The sequence below is a fragment of the Cyprinus carpio genome, chromosome A17, assembly GCF_018340385.1.
Source record: "Cyprinus carpio isolate SPL01 chromosome A17, ASM1834038v1, whole genome shotgun sequence".
Classification (NCBI taxonomy): Eukaryota; Metazoa; Chordata; class Actinopteri; order Cypriniformes; family Cyprinidae; genus Cyprinus; species Cyprinus carpio.
This window is the reverse complement of record NC_056588.1, coordinates 25,359,181-25,379,164: the sequence shown is the minus strand read 5'-3', so window position 1 is coordinate 25,379,164 and position 19,984 is coordinate 25,359,181. Positions and strand designations below refer to the sequence as shown.

Here is a 19,984-nt window from a genome sequence, read left to right as displayed (position 1 = left end):
TGTGAGCCTCAGACTCCACATCATCATCATCATCATCATGATGCACGTGATCGACTGTCAGTCGTAGCTCATGCTGCTCAACCCAACACATTTGTCAGAAGAATTGTCATTAAATATAGAGTATGTATTGTGTGAAGTGGCGGTATTATCCATTACGCAAATACTTGGGGCCCCGGAGCCCTCTGCTGGTCACCAAATAAATGTTAAAATAAAGCTGATAAGCGATGATCATAGTGACAGGCAAATAATATCAGCAATAGGTTGAAAGTCACAATCTCTCAAGATTACCTTACCTGAAATGTCATTCATTCATTCATTCATGTATTTATGCATTTTTACGATGGCGAGAGATCCTTTAATGTGCACAAATGGTCTAAGCAGCGTGAACTTGTATTTCCCATCATGTTGCATAGAAGGGTGATGAAAAGGTTATAAACAGCTAAAATGTTCTTTGTTAACAATATTTGTTTATTTGTACAAAGCAGGCCTATTGCACATTCATTTTTATGAAAAAAAAAATCTATTATAAACCTTATATTATAAAGGCTTATAAATAAACCTTTTTTTGTTGTTGTTGTTTGGTGTGACTGGTGCTGATAAAATACTATTAAAGACAAGCTTTAGGTCCTGCAGTCACTGAAAAACAACTGGAAAACACAGATCTAGTGTTCTCAATCATATTATTTATGGTCTACACAACAAAATAGTGTTCTCTTCTTAACATGATTTCTTTGTTTTCAGTTGTGTAATCTGCTAGATTAAATTATGTAGAGTAAATGTGAACCATGAAGCATTGTAGTTTCCAGCATGCTTTGTAATGGGGAGAGTTGAAATGTGGTCTTGAGCAAGATAATGAAAAAAGGGAGACTTGAAAGTGTTATTTAATTACATTGGGATTTAGAAGCCTTTTAATTACACTATGTGAAGTCTGAAGATTTTGCTGTGGCCGAGGTATTTATGGAGGTCTTTGCTGCTTTGCTCAAGAAGCATTTAACATATAAATAGCCTATGTGTTATTGTTTACAAACAGTTTGCTAGCTATTACAATCTTATTCAGTTATGTGAAACAAAAATACATTTGGATTAAAACAGATATGCATTCTCCACAAATATCGGCATCCTTGTAAATATGAGTAAAACATATTTTGCTCAAAATATTCACAAAAATCTAACCTTACTGGCAAACTTAATTAACCTGCCTTAAAATTGCTGATGTGGGAGTAATAACTCAAGTAATCACGAGTTGACATGGCATCAAACTTAATCTCTTTCTCTCAACAGTTATTGCAAGCATAAATCTGTGTTCCAGACACTGTTTCTGTGATCTGGAGCCTATAATAATAATTTATATTTTAGAAATGTCTGGATGGATTTCGCAGGAATCTACATCTGTTTATGTCTACATCATGTTTGTAAGGTGTTGTAGCAGCAAGCTGGGTAGACCAACACCTGTTAATTACTAAATTCAGGTTTTTTAATCAGACCTATTGCCACAGGTGTATAAAATAAAGCACCTCGCCATGCTATCTGCATTTACAAACATAGGTCATTAGTTAACTCAAACATGATACTTTGATTGGATGCCACCTGCACCTGGTGTGTAAAAGTCTCCAACGCTCTGCTGATTCCATAGCTAAAGTGTTTTGAAACTTCCACTGGCATTAATATAAGAGCAAAAACTGCAGCAGGAGCATCAGAGAACGTTTCCACGGGTTCCAGTGGGTTTTGAACTGCAATGCAACAATGCTAAGGCAGGTTTAATGTGAGTGAATTTACAGATTTATATCATAAACTTATATTATGAATAGGGCGAGGAAGATGGTCTATGATTATCCTAGCAATGATATAAAGTGGAAACATTAGAGTATGATAAAAATCAGCCAAAACAGCAAGAATTATTATTATTTATTTATTTATTTATTTTTTATATGCTGCTAGGCAGTAGCGGTGTTAACTGCCAGGCAAACTATGCAAATGCATATTGAATTCTATTTAATATTAATGATGTGTAATTGTAAGTAAAAGTTACAACTGTAATGTTGGGGTGTGGCATGTGAGGCCTCAAGTCTTGACTTTGCTTAGACCCAAAATGTTAAACCCACCCCTGCTGCCAGATATAATAATAATAGTTAGTCACTACACAACTAAAACATTTAAGAGTAAGTAGCCTATTTATGATTAAAACAACCTGTGCTTGTGTGTACTGTGGGACTTTTCTGCCGTATCAAAATAAACGTCCTGTTCTCAACACTAATTGGGCAATAAGTAAAAAATGCTATTTTTTCAATTATTTTTTTAAATTGCTAAAAAAAAAAAAAAAAAGGTTGTCGTACACCTTCAGAAGACTTGGAATATTTGGAATATGATGCATGAAAAAAAATTACATGATGTACTTTTATTACACTTTTGGGTGATTTTTAAGCTTCAAAGTGCATCAGTATCAACTTCTATTGAAATCAGCAAACTTAACATCTTTAAAATTAACTCCTAGAGATCCACAGAGGAAAATAATTTCTGTAATGACATGAGGGACAATGATGATGACAGTTTTTTCATGTGTGAGTGATTTAACCCTGTAAGTTCATTTGAATACTTCTCTTCCAGTTTCTCTCAAATCTGTAACTTTAAGCCATGAACAGGATGAGTAATAACAGGACAGGGATGGAGTCTCTGTGAAAAGACTACAAAAGGGAAAACACAGAGAATGAAGAACTTTTCATGGAAGACGAAGATGGATAAACTGTTTGAAAATTTATGGTAGAAGTCATGGAAAGAAAAAACACGGAACATGGCTTAATGGAGAATGATGAAAAACTACATTTGGAAACTGAAGAGATCCTCATTTTCAGATCATGATTCCGTGATGACAGCAAATTCAAATTCCAGCCTGGAAAAAGAAATTGCCCGTAATACTGTAGACAGTTTTCTGAAATTGTTGAAGGAACGTGTCAAAATTCCTCAGGTTCTACAACATTGTTTGATACTCCATTCAATCAATCAATCAATCAATCTTCAGCAGAAGTCAGGAATGGAGTAATTGGACCTTATAGGGTCTCAAAAAAAAAACAAACCTTGTACTTGTAGTCTGTAAACCTGAACATCTGAAACGTTGAAATACATTCCCAGTGGCCATAACATGTGGAAACTATAAGCTCTAAGAGAAAAGGTCTGTGGTACGAAGAAAGACACATGCCAGGTCAATTTAGTGGTATCATCTGTGATGCTGAACCTGCCAAGGCCTTCATCAAATCAGTAAATCCTAGTCCCAGTAAATCAAACCCTAATATGGATGCGAGGGCAAAAAGAGACAAGGATGTCTGCAGGACATACAGCTGTTTTAAGCAACAAACATGAAAATCTCAGAAGCAGAATTTGCCAAATGCCGCAGGGGACTGAATAAAACTGACAGATGGAAAGCAACTGAGTTCAGACAGTTAAATCTGTTCACAGGAAAAGTCATTCTGAAAGGCTACATTACAGAGAGCTCTTTAAAGAGGGTTTCCTTCTTTTCAAAAAACATTTCAAAAACATTTCAAAAAACACTTTAGACCAAGATGATTTGCAACTTTTTTTTATATATATATATATATATATATATTATTTTATATATATATATATCTGTTACAAACAGATGTTTAGAAATCTGTCACAAATATGGTCTGTTAGATTCACATTCATGAACTTTTAGTTCCCTTTCAGTCGGTCACTCTCAACGTCATGTTGGTAATGAGCGACAAATTGGGATCTCGCCAGAGAGACCAATCCACTTCGAGTGTAGCCAAACGAGCCAATGGACATTGGCATGTGGATTTCACATCTGGCTGCCACACCCCACAGCGCAGATATAAGAGGCAGCAGGTGCACCGCATTAATTCATCCTTTCGCTTCGGAGCTGAGCGGTAGTACTTCACTACTGCTCTCTACTTCAGTCTTGCAGAGAGAAGCAAGCAAGTGTGGGTATTACGGGACAGCAGCAGTGGTCACCGTCTCATGGGAGAGTAAAAAAAAAAGATTTGTTCTTGTGCAGACAGCCACACCAGGAGTTTGTGGTGGCCATCTCTTCTGCGTGCTTCAGCACAAAAAAAGCAATTTCTAAAAGACCAACACGGGTGATCGCATCTTTTTAAAGATGGCTTATCACCCGTGCATTTCTGGGTGCTGTCGCTATCTGGTGCCTCAGGACAGTTACGATCGCTGCCTTACGTGTTTGGGCATTGAGCACGCTGAGGAGGCATTCGTGGATGGTGCATGTTCTCTTTGTGGGGACATGGCCATCTCAGAGTTGTATGAAAGACCCTGTTACATCAAACGTGGCAGGGTCCCTCTGCCTCTGCCGCGATCCAGCGTTCATCGAATGATTTCTCGTGGGGGTTGCTTTGGTTCTCAGCACCCCCCTCCAATGCCATTCTTCCCGGAGGTGCATGAGGAGCTCACAAGATCATTGAAGGCACCTTTTTCTGCCCGAAACAGGTCTTGTAGCTCCTCCGCTCTCACCACCCTCGATGGTGGGGCCACTTTGGGGTACATGGGCATTTCCTCAATGGACCCATCTGTGGCCATGCAACTGTGTCCAACAGCCGCTACCACTCTGCGGGGAGACCCTTGTCTCCCCTCATGGGCCTGTAAGTATTCATCAGAATTAACTGGCAGTGCTTACAGAGCTTGTGGGGAGGCGGCTTCTGCCCTCCACGCCATGGCGTTACTGCTGGTCGATCAGGCCAAAGCCCTGAGAGACATGCACGAGGGTGGCCACAACCTGGCGGTTCTACATTAACTGCGTGCTGCAACGGACCTTGGGCTTCAAGCGACAAAAATGAGTCTCTGGGTCATCAATGTCCACTCTAGTGGTCCAGGAGTGCCATCTCGGGCTGTGTCTGGCCGACATGAAGGAGCATGATAAGGTGCAGTTCCTGAATGCTCCCATGTCACAGACTGGCCTTTTTGGCGACGCTGTCGAGAGCTTTGCACAGCAGTTCTCGGCAGCACAGAAGCAGACTGAGGTGATCAAACACATCATGCGCCAGACTAAACCTTCTGCTTCCACCCCTGCTGCAGCCCCTCAGCTTGCTCGTCACCGTGTCACAAGCCTCAAGCCGGGACCCTGTGGAAGGAGGAATCAGGTGAGTGTTACACTTCACACCCAGACTCCGCCCTCTGCCATCACAGGCAAGACCGTCACAGGCCTCGAGTCCCTGTGTTCCACCATGCTGCCCCACCATGGGTACATCGGTGGCTCCGTTGTTTCCTCTGTTTCCTTACTGAGCCTGGTTAGTGCTCCCCAGTCAGTCTTGGTGGCTGCTGCAGACCATCAGACTCGGCTACGTGATTCAGTTCCCCCGGCATCCCCCCAAGTTCAGGGGCATCCGGTTCACTTCAGTTTGGGCCGGCTGATTCTCTGCATGCCATCAGGCTCAGTTGCGTGGGGTTCGGTTCAGTTTGGTTTGGGTGGTTTGATTGCAGTGCTGAGATGAGGCCCCGGGATGGCGAGTCCCACTGAAAATCTTTCAGAGGCTTCTGGGGCATAACTGATGCAGCTGTGGCGGTAGAACTCCATGCTTAGTCTAGGCTCCATATGAACAGCTCTTTGTCTGTTAGCACTGTGGCAGAGAAGGGGAGGCTGTCTCCAAACAGAGGATGGCCCACTGGATAGTGGATGCCATCACCTTGGCCTATGAAGCACAAGGTGTGCCTTGCCTGCTCAGGCTGTGTGCTCACTCCACTAGGGGTGTCGCATCATCCTGGGTGCTGGCTCGTGGTGCCTCGACTAGCAGACATTTGTAGAGCTGCAGGCTGGGCAACTCCTTACATGTCCACTACGTTCTATAGCCTTCGTGTTGAACCAGTTTCCTCTTGTGTTCTCACCTTAAACGGGTAGTGGCACTGAGAGGCCAGGTTCAGACTCTTGCGGCGATCCTTGGTCACCTAGGTTTCCAGAGAGGCCCTGAGGCAAATCCTCTTTGGCCTCCAGCACTCTGGTGGCCAGACGTGGCGGAGCGTCTGGTGCCAGGCCTTTTCAGCCAATGAATTCCTGAAATCTGGTGTGAAGCTAGTGCCCATATGAGTGACCTGGTTAGGATCCCATATGTGTATTTCCACAGTACAGTTACTAGGGCCGTGTTTATCCTGGCAGACCACGTTCTGCCGTCTCTAAATGATGCAGCCATGAGCCACCTCAGAGACTCCCATGTGCAGTAGGGCCCCTCAGGGTTACTCCACATGAGTAAATGTCACTTAACACCCTCTGGGAGGAGGTGACCCCGCAGTGTGTTCCCTTGCAACTGGAAGGGCACGCTTTCCCAGTGTTACCCAAGTCCCTGTTGGGGTGCCGAGGAACAGCTGTAGTCGACCTTCTCAGGGACCTGGTCCTATCGTCTGTCTTATAGGAAGGATCAGGAGGCCTACACAGGGCACTGGAGCAGGCAGCAGCCCTGTGGCGTGTTGGTGTCCTCCCAATCGCATTGGTCATACGCAGACGTGACGTCGAGAGTGACCGACTGAAAGGGAACATCCCGGTTACGTATGTAACCCTCGTTCCCTGAAGGAGGGAACAGAGACTTCACATCCCGTCACCACAGTTGCTATACCAACGCTGAGCTGCCGGGTCATGAATTAATGCGGTGCACCTGCTGCCTCTTATACCTGTGACAGCCAGATGCGAAATCTGCATGCCAATGTCCAGTGGCTCGTTTAGTTACACTTGAAGTGGATTGGTCTCTCTGGCGAGATCCCAGTTCGTCGTCATCACCGACGTGACATCTCCATTCCCTGGGCGACTCCTTAACGGAGGGTTACGTACTATATAGAGACGTGTTGAATTCATCAGTTTCTTTTGTTTGTTTCCCACCAATAAACGGGTTTCCACTGAGAGGCTTATGATCAGAGTCTGCTTGCTGTCATTATCCTTGGCACCTTGGTGTATATAAGTTCTCCAGAGAGTCCCACTGACGGTATTGTTTGTGCTTAACATGCTGTTTTCATAGCGTTTGTCCATTCTCTCCAGCACTTTTGTATTCTGGTGCAATGTGTAAAACGTGAGGTAAAAAATATCCAAAAAATGACTGGTGCCAGGCCTTTTGAGAAGCCAAAGGGCGAATTCCTGAAAAAATGGTCAAGTTATAGTGCTGCATATGACCTGGTTATCAACCTTAAATTAGCATTAGCATTACTGACCACGGCCCACAGATGTCGTAATACCTTTCGGCCATGGGAGGCGGTTTATGCCTGGCAGACCATGTTCTGCCGTCTCTAAATGATGCAGCCATGAGCACCTCAGAGACTCTGTGAAGCTGTGTCAGTAGGGAAACCCCTCAGGGTTACTCAAACATGAGTAAATGTCACTTAACACCCTCTGGGAGGAGGTGACCCCGCAGTGTGTTCCCTTGCAACTGGAAGGGCACGCTTTCCCAGTGTTATCCAAGTCCTACTGTTGGGTTACGAGGAACAGCTGTAGTCGACCTTCTCTGTGTAGAGCCTGGTCCTATCGTCTGTCTTATAGGAAGGATCAGGAGGCCTACACAGGGCACTGGAGCAGGCAGCACCTGTGGCGTGTTGGTAGGGATCCCAATCCATTGGTCATCACAGACGTGACGTCGAGAGTGACCGACTGAAAGGGAACATCCCGGTTACGTATGTAACCCTCGTTCCCTGAAGGAGGGAACAGAGACTTCACATCCCGTCACCACAGTTGCTATACCAACGCTGAGCTGCCGGTCATGAATTGAATGCGGTGCACTTGCTGCCTCTTATACCTGCGCTGCAGGGACCGACAGCCAGATGCGAAATCTGCATGCCAATGTCCAGTGGCTCGTTTAGTTACACTTGAAGTGGATTGGTCTCTCTGGCGAGATCCCAGTTCGTCGTCATCACCGACGTGACATCTCCATTCCCTCCTTCAGGGAATGAGGGTTACATACATAATAGAGACGTTTGTATTCATCAGTTTCTTTTGTTCTAGTTTCCCACCAATCATCAATTTCCATGGACACTTATGATAATCACAGCTGTCTGTCATTATGATTATCACCTTGGTGTATATAAGTTACTCACTTGCTCTTCCTCACTGTCTAGTATTGTTTGTGCTTAACATGCTGTTTCATAGCGTTTGTCCATTCTCTGGATTACCTGCTTTTGTATTTAATATTTGTTGTTCATTATTTTGTTGTATTGTTTGTGCTTAACTTTGTTTTTTTTATCTTACTAATATACTTATACTGATACTTACTTTTGGTTGATGCGAGCTACCACACAACGGGTGAGTTGTGATCAGGCTTACAACCAGAATGTTGGGCCCTTTTTCTGTGTTATTGCTGTTTACATTTTTTTTTAAAACAAACAAAAATAGATTAAAACAATCAATCAATTTCCAAAATAAGAGAAAAAAAGTGAAATATAATGTGTGCTCATTTTATAAACATGTATTTATGACGTGTGGTATAATATGTCTGTTTTTTTTTTAAAGTGACTAATATAAATTGTATTGATAAATAATATCAGGTATAATATGATTTAATATGAAAACTGTTTATTGGAATCATGCTGATGGGGCTAATGGTGGAACAACAAACAAAATGGTTGGGAAATAGAGATCTGAAGCACGTTTTTGTAAACCAAGCAGCTCTGATTCTATCCTTAGCTGCCTTTTCTGATTGTGTTGTTTAATTTGATATATTTACTCTCCCTATGTCAAGAAAAAGGTGAAATTAAAATTAAACTGAATGTGAAAATTTTAACATGCACAGTAAACGGCTCCATCTTGACCAACTCCAAAAATCTGAATCAGAATGAACCAGAATCAGAATCAGAATGAGCTTTGTTGAGTAATGCAAAATAACTTTGGAAATAATTTGTTTAATAATTGTTTACAGTTTTCACAGCTATACAACAAATTGAATAAATCACAGAAATAGAGGTTATGAAATTGTTGCATAAAATGTATCACATCTAGTGATAAGTCCATGTACAGGAAGTATAAAAATCATATATATATTTATATACTACATAACTATAATAAATTGGCAAGATGTAAACAGTTCATACATATGTGCATAGATGACGCCTGCGTCAGAGAAAAAAAAAACCCAACTGAAGGCAGCAAATGGTGAATAAATGTTGAGACAGTCCATGAAGAATCATCCAGTTAACATGCATGTCCAACCATTCAATGAGTGTTTTCATCCATTCAGAACAACATATACACAATTCTTTCCAAAAAACTAAATGGACTAAAATAAGGCACTTTATGACCACAAAAAAAAAAAAAACTTTTACAGGAAAAAAACTATCCCACAAAAGTTTTGTAATGAGGCCATCTGTGTGTGTTTCTTCTTGCTTCGTTTAGCCTCAAAACTCCAACCTTGCAGGTCAGAGCCACTATTCTCTCTTCCCTAAAATGTCCAAGTGCTTCGAGCCAAGTGCTTCAGCTAGCTGGAGACGAGCTGACCTGTAAACAGTAACATGGAAATGTGTGGTTCCTTCTCATTTGGCCTCCACCTGCTCCAGGAGAGGGTTGGCCTCTTTCTCAGGCGTCTTGATGCTGTCTGTACTCACGATGCAGGTGGGCCGATGGCGATTGAGCATCAGTATGAGCTGCTGTCGTTCGTGCTTTAGCTCCTCGATCTGTGCTTTCAGCTCCGAGTTCATCATCTCTAGACGCTCAGATTCTCAGTGGAAGAGTTGAAGGCACATCAATACACTCGTGCTATCTGTTGATACAAAACTGAGGCCAGTGTTGGGGGTAATGCAAGTTACGTAATCAGATTACTTTTTCAAGATTATTTTTCATGTGCAGATAGCAAAGTAATGCATTACTTTTACATTTAAAGGAAAAAAATCGGATTTACTTTTTTAAAATAAGTAATGCAAGTTATTTTGTTTTCCCAATTATTGACTGACACCTATCCTGTCCCGTGTTGAGAGAAATTGGGAGTGATGTACACAGGCACTTCCTTTAGCCTGAGGCTTATTAATTAATTAAGCGTTTACAGCTGTCATAGACATAACATTTTGGGCTTTTTGTTATTAAAAAGAAATATGCAAGCCCAGCTCAGGTGACAAAAAGTAACAGCAAAAGTAATGTAATGCATTACTTTCCATAACAAGTAACACAATTAGTTACCTTTTAATGAAGTAATGCGATATTGTAATGCATTACTTTAAAGAAACTTTCCCCAACACTGACTGAGGCTTTTACATAAGACTTACCCTTTGTAGATACTCTGTTCTTTCTTTCTTTTTGTTTCGACATCTTGCTGCCGCCACTTTGTTTTTCTCCCGCCTTCTTTTCCTCCGCTCTTCCTCTTCATCTTTCTGTATGAGTGGCAACAGCAAAATAAGAAAACAAAGGTTTTTATAGGTCTGTTTACTCTACATTACTTACACTAAACTCAATTTACCTTTAAATTCAAGGAACTTGCATGCAGTATAAAAATAAATAATATAATAAGAGTTAAAATTATGGAACCAAGAACAACACTAATGCACATTTGTCCCTGCTGGTGAATTTAAAAAACAATTGAGTATATTGAATGAACTTCCTGTTTGCCATCAAATTGTGAAATCCAAGAATTAACTGAAATATCAGTAGGTTTTGCTGACATCACAATAATCCACAAGTAACTTGAGTCCATCAGTTAATGTCTTGAGAAGACAAAAGCTGCATGTTTGTCCATCATTAAAGCATTTTTTCCTCCAGTGAAAAAGTGCATCATCTGTCGTCTCTCACATCAAAATCCACCACATATTTGTTTAGAGCTGTTTTAGGACTGTTTTGGCCTGTAAACAGTGCTTGATCTGTACAGATTTCTCTGTTTGTTTGTTTAATTCTGGCTTCTCCAGATGTGAACTGATGTTCTGGAATGCTGTGGATTACTTGTGGATGATGTTTTTATCAGCTGTTTGGACTCTCATTATGATGGCACCCATTCACTGCAGAGTATCCAGACACTGATGCATTACATTTCTACAAACCTGATGAAGAAACAAACTCATCTACATCTTGGATGGCCTGCAGGTTGAGTGCATTTTCAGCAAAGTCTCAATTTTGGTTGAACTATTCCTATGACAGTAACAGCTGTTCAGTCAGTATGAATGTTCTCCCTCCACTGTTTTCTCAAACGAGAACCTGTTGCTATTCGCAGCCAACATGCAACTAAATAAAAAAGGCAGAGAATGTAATAACTTATTCAATATTCAATATCATAATAATTGAAGTTAATATGTTTACAGTGACAGGATGCGTGTAACTGTGCGACAGAGCGCTTTGTTAAAGACGCAATTGTATGACATGAGAGTTTGTCCCAAAGCTTGCCTACTTTTCTAATGCACACTCAAAAGTGTGCACTTTTTCTTCACAAAAGGAGTACATACTTTAAGCGCGTACTACAAATAGGTGAATTGGGAGCAGCAAGAGTCTTTTGTTTGAACAGTCCCTTCTAGCCACTAGATGGAGTCATTGCAGTTTGATAAGTATGCACAGTATTGTGCCAGATGTGCATGCTAAAAATATGATGTAAGATTTACTTTGACACTTCATTCAGAAATTTTATAATAATTACAAAGTAAAGGCAAATAACTGTTAAATTAGCTTTTTTTTAAGTAGAAACACTGTAAAATATACTTCAATAATCTTTGTTTACAACATTGAAAAATAATTTTTACAGTGCATGTGCTGCAGACGTTTGGAAAGCAATATCAAATAATGGAGTCAACAATGAAGCACGCAAGCAGCACTTTCTTTTTAATACACCTGATTGAATCCAGATGATTAAATCAGTTTACAGCTCCGCTATCGGGTTTGGGTTTTCCGCAGATGAATCATTTAGATGCATATATGAAACAGGCTTCACATACTGGCTCACACTGATGTGTACTAGCTCAAGCAAATAATAAAACAGTGCTTTTTCCTACAGATCCCTCTAAATTTGTTCCCCAAGCTAAAGGATGAAAGGTGCTCACCTCGGCTTTAATAGGGAGCGGCCGCTTGCCCAGCTTCCCCAGTAGATGTAAAGGGGACAACATGGCCCCAAGGTTGCAGAGGTCGGCGTACTTCAGGTGTTCAGTCAGTGTGGTGGCAGAAAGGCCCGCTAGAGGGCCCAGACTGGGCAGTGAGCCCGCAGTCACCGAGGGGTCCGGTATCTGTCCCGGCATCATGTCACAAACACCCGTGACCACAGCTGGAGAAAAGAGCAGAGGCACTTATCTTACATTAACATTTAAGCAATAACAGTCTTTGTCATATAACACATAAAACAGCAATATTTACCAGCATTCTATAAAATTTTTATTTTAAATATGCCACTGCATTTCTGAAAAGACGATGCAAATGAATCATAGATTTGAATCCGTTCATTCAAACAGTTTGAACTGATTTCATTTATGTATTTAGCTGACGCTTTTTATCCCAAGTGGTCTGAAAAGACGATGCAAATGAATCATAGATTTGAATCCGTTCATTCAAAAGTTTCCAATGCCACGTTTATTAGAGAGCTAGATTAGGAAACAAGCTGGAGCAGAAGAGAAATTCAAAGAGAGGAAAGAAGCTGGAGCTCTGGATTAGAGTTAGGAGTGGTTTCATGTTGGTGGAGAAGGTGTGTCTTCAGCTGATTCTTGAAAGTTGTGATGGAGGTCGGAAGCTCATTCCACCAGAGAGGAACAGAGAAGGTGAAGGTTTTGGAAAGCAACTTTGTGCATTTGGCAGAAACTCTAATTAGTTTCTAAACTACTTTATCTAAAGTCATCCATTGCATTCCATATAGTATATCCATATATATTATATATATATATATATATATATATATATATATATATATATATATATATACATGCCTGTTTATTTTGAATACCGATTAATGGGTTTAATAATTTTAGTCGCATATTGCATTTAAATGAATTTCTGCTAATAATCCTAAATATACTCACCTGTTTAATAATTTAACTCCTTTTTAATTGCTCACAGAAATTTATTTTGTGAGATCAAATGACAAGCTGTATATCCCGTACAAATTAACAATAAACTTTACAAGCATCCCTAAATTGCTTTACAATAGTATCCCGTTTCGACTGATAGGCAGCACACCGCCTCGCTTTACATGAAGAATTTGTCCCATTTGTGTAAGTAAATTTAATTTGAATTACTTGTATCTATTACCAAGATTACCAAGCTGTGTGGCGCTAGTTACTTTGGTGATGAAATCTTGTAAAAATCAATTCACCTTCAAGATACTTTGCAATCTGTTTCCTGAGAGACGTCTCTCATTGTTCACGTGTTGGTGTCATCACAATATTTTTTTTTTCTCCATATTATACTAAATCAATATTTATTGCGATATTCATTTACCATTAATAGGAAAGGAAATGCTTTCCACATATTTGTCAGACCTTGAGAATAAATGTAGACTGAACTTTGTTCCCAATTAAACTCCACAAAATAAGATACCTTTCAATTTAGGGCCACGTGAAATTTTCATTTTATTTTCCTCTAAATTCTTTTTTCCATTTTTTCAGATGCTGTACAACAGAACTGTATAAATGAAAGAAAAATACCTTGGTTGTATGATAAAGTTGTATTGTTCATTGTTTATTCATGTAAGTTGATGCATCAACTAACATTAACTAATGGAACCTTATTGCAAAGTGTTTAAAATATATTTCTGTCATAATTTCTTCAAGTTAAACCAGACTTTTGGCGGCTCTGTCAGCTTTACTTTCAGGTTCAGTGTGTGTTTGACGGTAGTTTTTCTCAAAGTAAAAGCCGCTGAAGTGATTCTCAGAGCAGCGCTGCAGATGAAGTTCATGTGTCCTCATATAGTGAGACGCAGACGCTGAAAACACTGCGAGCATCGCGTGTGTTTAAGTTTGTTTATCAGACGAATCCACGCCATTCATTCACACAGAGACACACAGAGCATGCAGACTTAAACACATGCACTGACTGACTTAGATTAATCAGAGCTTATCAACTTTAATTTTTATCTTAATACGATATAGTTTATCGCCCAGCCCTACAAAACACTTCCTTATAAAATGTATGAAACTGGAAAACATGACTGAAAAATTGGCACACATCATCTTCAAAAATATAAGACTTCAAAAGGAAAGAAACACAAAGTAGATGATATTTTACAAATCCAGGATTTAACGACTTATCTTTGCTAGAATAAAAGTCACCCTCTCAACACCACCTGTGCTGAAATACCAACAAAGCAGCATCAGGCTTTTGTCATTGAAATCCATCATGATTTTATCAGACAATAATAAAGAACTAACCAATAGCCTACTTTTTTTTTGTTTTTATCTCTCTCCACATCTGACAAATGTACGGAATATGAGCACTTACAGATCCTTGGCAAGAGAAACTACTCTTTTTCACAAAACTAGACCCAGACACATTCTCCTTTAAGCCGTGGAGACACAAACTGAGAGCGTCAGCCAAGATCAGCCGATGTTTCCTCCGTCCAAATCTGCGTACTGTTCTCCGTGTCAGCCGAGAGGAATGTGGCCGCAGAGGAACAGGACAATGTCATCGGCCTACACAAGTGTTCCTCACATCAAAACCTTTCAGATGCAGTGTGCATTTTGCAGTTTCACAAAACAATATGTTTGAGAGCACAGCCTGTTCAAGTCACGCACCGTCACAGACAGAAAGTGACCGACTACATGAATGTTCTTCTTAAGAACCGGCCTCACGATAACACAAGCAATCACTGCCATATGTGAACCGCTGCACGGCACACACAACACTTGTGACTCAGAGGAAGTTTAATTAGTCTTTGCTAAGGCAAGCTATCATTGCTCATACTGAGAGTTAGTCATTTAAACAAATCCCTAAGCCCAAGTGAGCTACTAACACGGGCACGTCGCTCGTCGGTCATCATTTGTGTCACAGATTGATGCCTTAAATTATGTGGTTTGTTGAGGAGAAGAGTTTGCTTTTACTTTTGTAAGAGAATTTTGCCAGGCGGATGATAAAATGAGTGAAAATTTTTCATTCAAGAAGGGACAAATTACAGCAGCCAAGAATATTCAGCTGAAAATGTATTTAATGTTTGTATGAAACTAAACGTATAGCGCACAATACATAAAAACATTACCTGTAATGGAATCTGTTTAATGAAGGCTACTGCAGATCTTGTCTTTTTGCTGCTGAAGTGCTCAGGTCCACTGAGGACTTATTTTTTTAATTCAATTACCAATTACACAACTAATTTTAAGCATTGCTTTTCTTTGTAAAATTACTCAGTTCCGTCCTGTTTGGTATTATGTGCACTCATGTCTTCAGCAGGGTTTCTGCTGATCATAAAAAGCATTAATTTTTGTCTTATGCAGAAATTCTTTATAGACGTGGCATTAAATGTTGCATTCGGTGCAAAAAATGAGTATCATCCTCAGGCTTTTTTTCCAGCACACATATCTATACATCCTTAAATCAAGATGCATATATATATATATATATATATATATATATTCATCCTCAGGCTTTTTTTCCAGCACATATATATATATAGATAGATAGATAGATAGATAGATAGATAGATAGATAGATAGATTTACATTTTTTTTTTTTTATTAAAAAAACTGATTAATTGATTATTAAATGAACTCTAGGTTTCGTTTCTTGGCTAAATGAACATTTTATTTTTGGTTTCAGTAAAATAATAATAATTAAAGTGCATTACTACAGATATAGCAGCCAGAACACCTCAGCAGCCTCGTAGAAACAGGTAAACAAAACTCAAACATCAGCACATGATCAAGCGTGTTTCATGAGCATGTTGGATACTCTGGGCTTTTAGAAGGTGTACAAGGTGAGTCTACACCGGCAAACACAAGCCATCTCACTAAAAGCCCCAATGGAAAAACGATTTTCACCATAAAATTCACCATCTCTGAAACTTTTAGCACACTTCCAAATAACACTTCATACGACCCAGTCAAGACAAGTATGTATTGAGGGAATGACAGCATGAAGGATTTGGAAAAAGAAACAGAATACAACACTGTTCTCTTTGTTTAGATTTGCACTGGAAAGTCCTATAGAGAGCTGTGATTCACAGCCCGAGAGCGCCGTCCTCGCTAACACTCTCTCCGCTGTGACCGTTAACACATTTCATTTTAATACTTTGCTCCATTATCACAGATTACGTGTCGCTCTAATTGATCGATTGCCCCATTATTGTGGAAAGCAGTTCTGCAAAGGTCCAGGGAGGAATGCGGTGTAACACACTAAAGAAATGATGTGAAGTGCCACAGATGGGATCTGATTATGTTGTTTGTCCAAATATAATATGGACGACAAGCAAAATGAATACAATAATCAATCTACTGTGCATGTGTTAAATTCAACACAGCCCAGCTGAACAACACACCCGGAGAAAGAGAGAAATTATGTTCAGCTTTCAAAACTATACATAAAAGAGTAACTTGGAGTTTAATAAAAGGTCCGGGTGACTATAAATGCATCCAAGTTTCATTAGTTGTAACAAGTGTTGCTAAAATCCGTGTGTACTGTGCATTTACATGCTTACTGGAGTATCATATTGTTAGCATAACAACATATTTACTTCTTACTGGAATCGATTGTAAGTCATATGCATAATGTGAGTTGTGCTATACTTTTGCCTCTGTACAGCATCAAATCAAACATTCGTGAGGTTCATTTAGTCTGACAAGGAAAGGAGCAATGGAAGCTTTTTTGAGACATAAAATCAGAGTTATTTTTCCAGTTTTTGTTCCAATTTTTCCAGTCGTCAAATGAAGTTTAAATTGTTTTTAAAGAAATGTGTCTTGAAAGATTTCAGATAAGTGATCCAGAAAACCAATAATGTGATTATTGTAATGTAATGATTCTACAGTACAATGCATAGAACACAAGTCAACCATTTACAACTGGATTTTGCCGAAGTGAAGTACTTTTAACAACAAGACTAAAAATAATGTATATGAACAAAAGGATCTGAATTCTTGAAACGCCTGCCTGTGTTTTCATAGTTGTTTCTGTAATATTTCATCATGCATTTAGTTACATTACTGTAGTACTTTAAGCTCCATTTAATGCATTTGATCTGTTCCACAGCATCTGAACATTCCTCCCCAAAACCAGCTCAGAAATCCCTAAAGCATCTGCTGAGGAGTGAGGGTTTACGTGTATATGCCTGAGAGCGTCACAGTTCACTCTAAAGGCCAGTTTGTTCACAGTGACATGAATCTGTGTGGAGTTACTGTTGATCAGATCACTGCTAGAGCTGTGTGTTATAAGCAGCATTCCTCCATTCGTCAGCGCCGTAAAGGTCAGTGTCATTTCATTGCATTATGCATGCAGTTATAATAGCACTGTTATGCAATGAGAAGCAGTTTCACACATTGCTTCCAGATTTGATCGCCCACTGTTTTTTGAGTGGAACTGAAACCCTTTACTGAACAACTGAAAATGCTTGCTGCGCATTGTTTACCTACGAAGAGCACCGCAGTTCATTTAACTTTGTTGTAAATGTATGCAGCGCTGAAGTTTTAGATCATGTTTTAAATAAGACACCAATATCACATTCAGATGACGGATATCCAGCTGTAGATCTGGACATGCTCAGTGCACTCAAGGGGAAAGCATCACCCCAGGCCCTTTAATTGATATCAAATGCAAACAAAGACACCAGATATTGAAATATATACAAAGTTGATCATAAGAACTATTTTATATTAAAAAAGAATAATAATATAAAATTATTTAAGTATGTTTGAAGTCTTGCTTCCCTTAAGGTCCAAGATGCTTTTCGGATAATCTCAAACAATGCTGGGGAACATGATGAACTCGTTTAGTTCATGTCAGTTTAAGTGCTGCTGTCATCAAAGCAAAAGAGAGACACAATAAATACTGAACTGACACATTCTCAAACACAAATGTAACATTTCACTCAAACTGTTATTTTTATTTATTTATTTATTTTAATCTAGAACAATGCAAAATAGCATTTCACTTAGTGGTCTCACACTTTTGTTACTTGTTGTATATTTTAACCACTTATTTTGCATATATTTGAATTTGTAAAAGTTCGTGTCCACGGTATTCACGCGCCATTACCACACAGGCATTTCTCGAGCCTATGCACAGTGACAGCGGACAATAGAGTAAAACATTAATGTACAGATAATCAAATATGAACGTGCATATGCACCACGCCCTGCAGTGACTCAATGATCTCAAAGCGGAAGTTTCTCTTATGCAACATGAACTTCAGCTTACAGCGGTGTCGAGTCTTTCTGTCCCATCATCATCATCATCATCAGCGCGCTATTTTAGGAAGTGAACATTCCCTATGTAGGCTACAACTAAAGATGGACATGTCCGGGTCAAATCTGGAAATAAAGAGGTATCTGAGTTGCAGTTACGTTATGCAGCTATAGCAATGGAATACACTGCTGTTACTCAAATATGAAACGCCCACGTTACTTATTTTGCGATGTACTATATTGCGCTTGGGCTGTGTCTCAAAACCTAGCGAGCCCCCTACATACACAGCATTTTTTGCGCATCTCGGGCGCGCAGCAGCTCTTCTGAATCGGAACGCGCGCACGATGCCCAAAAACGCTGCTGCGCGCACGCCCGCGATGCGCAAAAATGCGCCCTGTCTAGGCGGCTCTCCGCGCTTTGAGACGCATCCACGGAGAAATGCAGCGGTCGGACTTGACGCCGTGCAAAAGTTGACAAAGTTGCGCTCTTACCTGACTTTGGTCTCGAGGTGAGCGAGTGGAGTCCCTTTGTGACGTCAGCCGGAGGTCGCGAGTAGATCTTGAAGAGCGGGAATCGTTGCATCAGCTCGAGTCTCGAGCTGATCCCTGATCGGGAAGAGCGAGGAATGCGGAAGTCAGACGTCAGCAGGGAGGATGAGGAATGAGCTGCAGGGAAAACACACATGGAGAAGTGGAGAAGTGGAGAAGCGAGGAGCAGACTCGCTCCACCCCTTAGAAACCAAAAAACAAACATTCCGTTCACCGTCAGCGCTTTACATTCCCTCGAGTTCAAGTTCCTTGAACAGTACAGTGCTGTAGTGACTGATATGTAACAGGAGCATTCCTAACCTTTCGCCATAAAAGTTTGATTCTGTTATTATGGATACATACATGGATAGAAACCCTTTTCCTGCAATGCACAAGATGCACGAGCAAATAAAGAGCTGCTTATCCCTGACAAATGTGCAAGTTTTGTTTACAACTATGAATTCAAATAAATAAAACGCTCCTTTCACTTTCTGACTTATAAAAGATTGCAAACGATCCCAACCCAGAGAGTCTGCAAACACAATACACATCGCTTCATCTGGAAAGCATCTGCTGTTTGCAGTCATCTGAAAGACATCTTTAAGATGTCAGTTTTACGTGCATTCTAAATCATAAACATCTTAAAGACATCTTCTAAACGTCTGTTTGACATCTGATAGGAAACGTCCTATAGAAGTCTTGCAGATGTAAATGCAGACGTCTCCATGATGTAGCCTATGTGTGCTATCAGGGAATGAACCGGTTTGACTGATTAGATCACAAGAGTGATTCATTTGTGGTCTGGCATCGCTAGTAAGTGGCTAAACAGCTGAAAGAACACACACAGGACATGACAGCTGAAATACTATCATCAGGGAAACTGCATGGTCAAGTGTTTATCAGTAGCCTAATATTCTACTGGGGGAGCCTACATCGGTATTTCACTGTAAAATGAGTCTAGTGATTCCCCTGTACCATTTGATATAGCTTACATTGGTTTCTTTTAAGTACTTCATAAAATACCATGGCATTACCTTGGTCTATATGTCCAAAAACATGGTAGAGGGCAATCAGTTTATCTGTTTCATTCACGTGGCTTTTTTGCCCATCTGCCATATTTATGGCCATAAGTGGGGCAAAGAAGAAAACACTGAATAACACTGAAACAGTTTTACAGAACTTAAGTTGCACAGACCAAATCTACCATATCTAACATTTGTGATGCTATAGTAACAAA

General features: G+C 40.1%; 1 protein-coding gene across 3 annotated transcripts; it reads right to left on the bottom strand.

Moving 5' to 3' along the window:
- Window positions 1-8,816: 8,816 nt before the first annotated feature.
- On the bottom strand, window positions 8,817-19,260 carry LOC109062394 (jun dimerization protein 2-like). 3 transcript variants are annotated; one of them, XM_042774513.1, is made up of 4 exons: window positions 18,712-19,251; window positions 11,953-12,170; window positions 10,201-10,305; window positions 8,817-9,701 (listed from the first exon to the last, which is right to left on the bottom strand). In XM_042774513.1, exons 1-4 carry the CDS (start codon window positions 18,971-18,973, stop codon window positions 9,684-9,686), a joined length of 603 nt encoding a protein of 200 aa, XP_042630447.1. In that variant the 5' UTR covers window positions 18,974-19,251; the 3' UTR covers window positions 8,817-9,683. The 3 variants fall into 3 exon arrangements, with proteins under 3 accessions (XP_042630447.1, XP_042630446.1, XP_042630448.1); XM_042774512.1 differs by having other exon boundaries at window positions 8,817-9,715; window positions 18,712-19,250; XM_042774514.1 differs by lacking the exons at window positions 8,817-9,701; window positions 10,201-10,305 and adding an exon at window positions 10,941-11,146 and having other exon boundaries at window positions 18,712-19,260.
- Window positions 19,261-19,984: the final 724 nt, after the last annotated feature.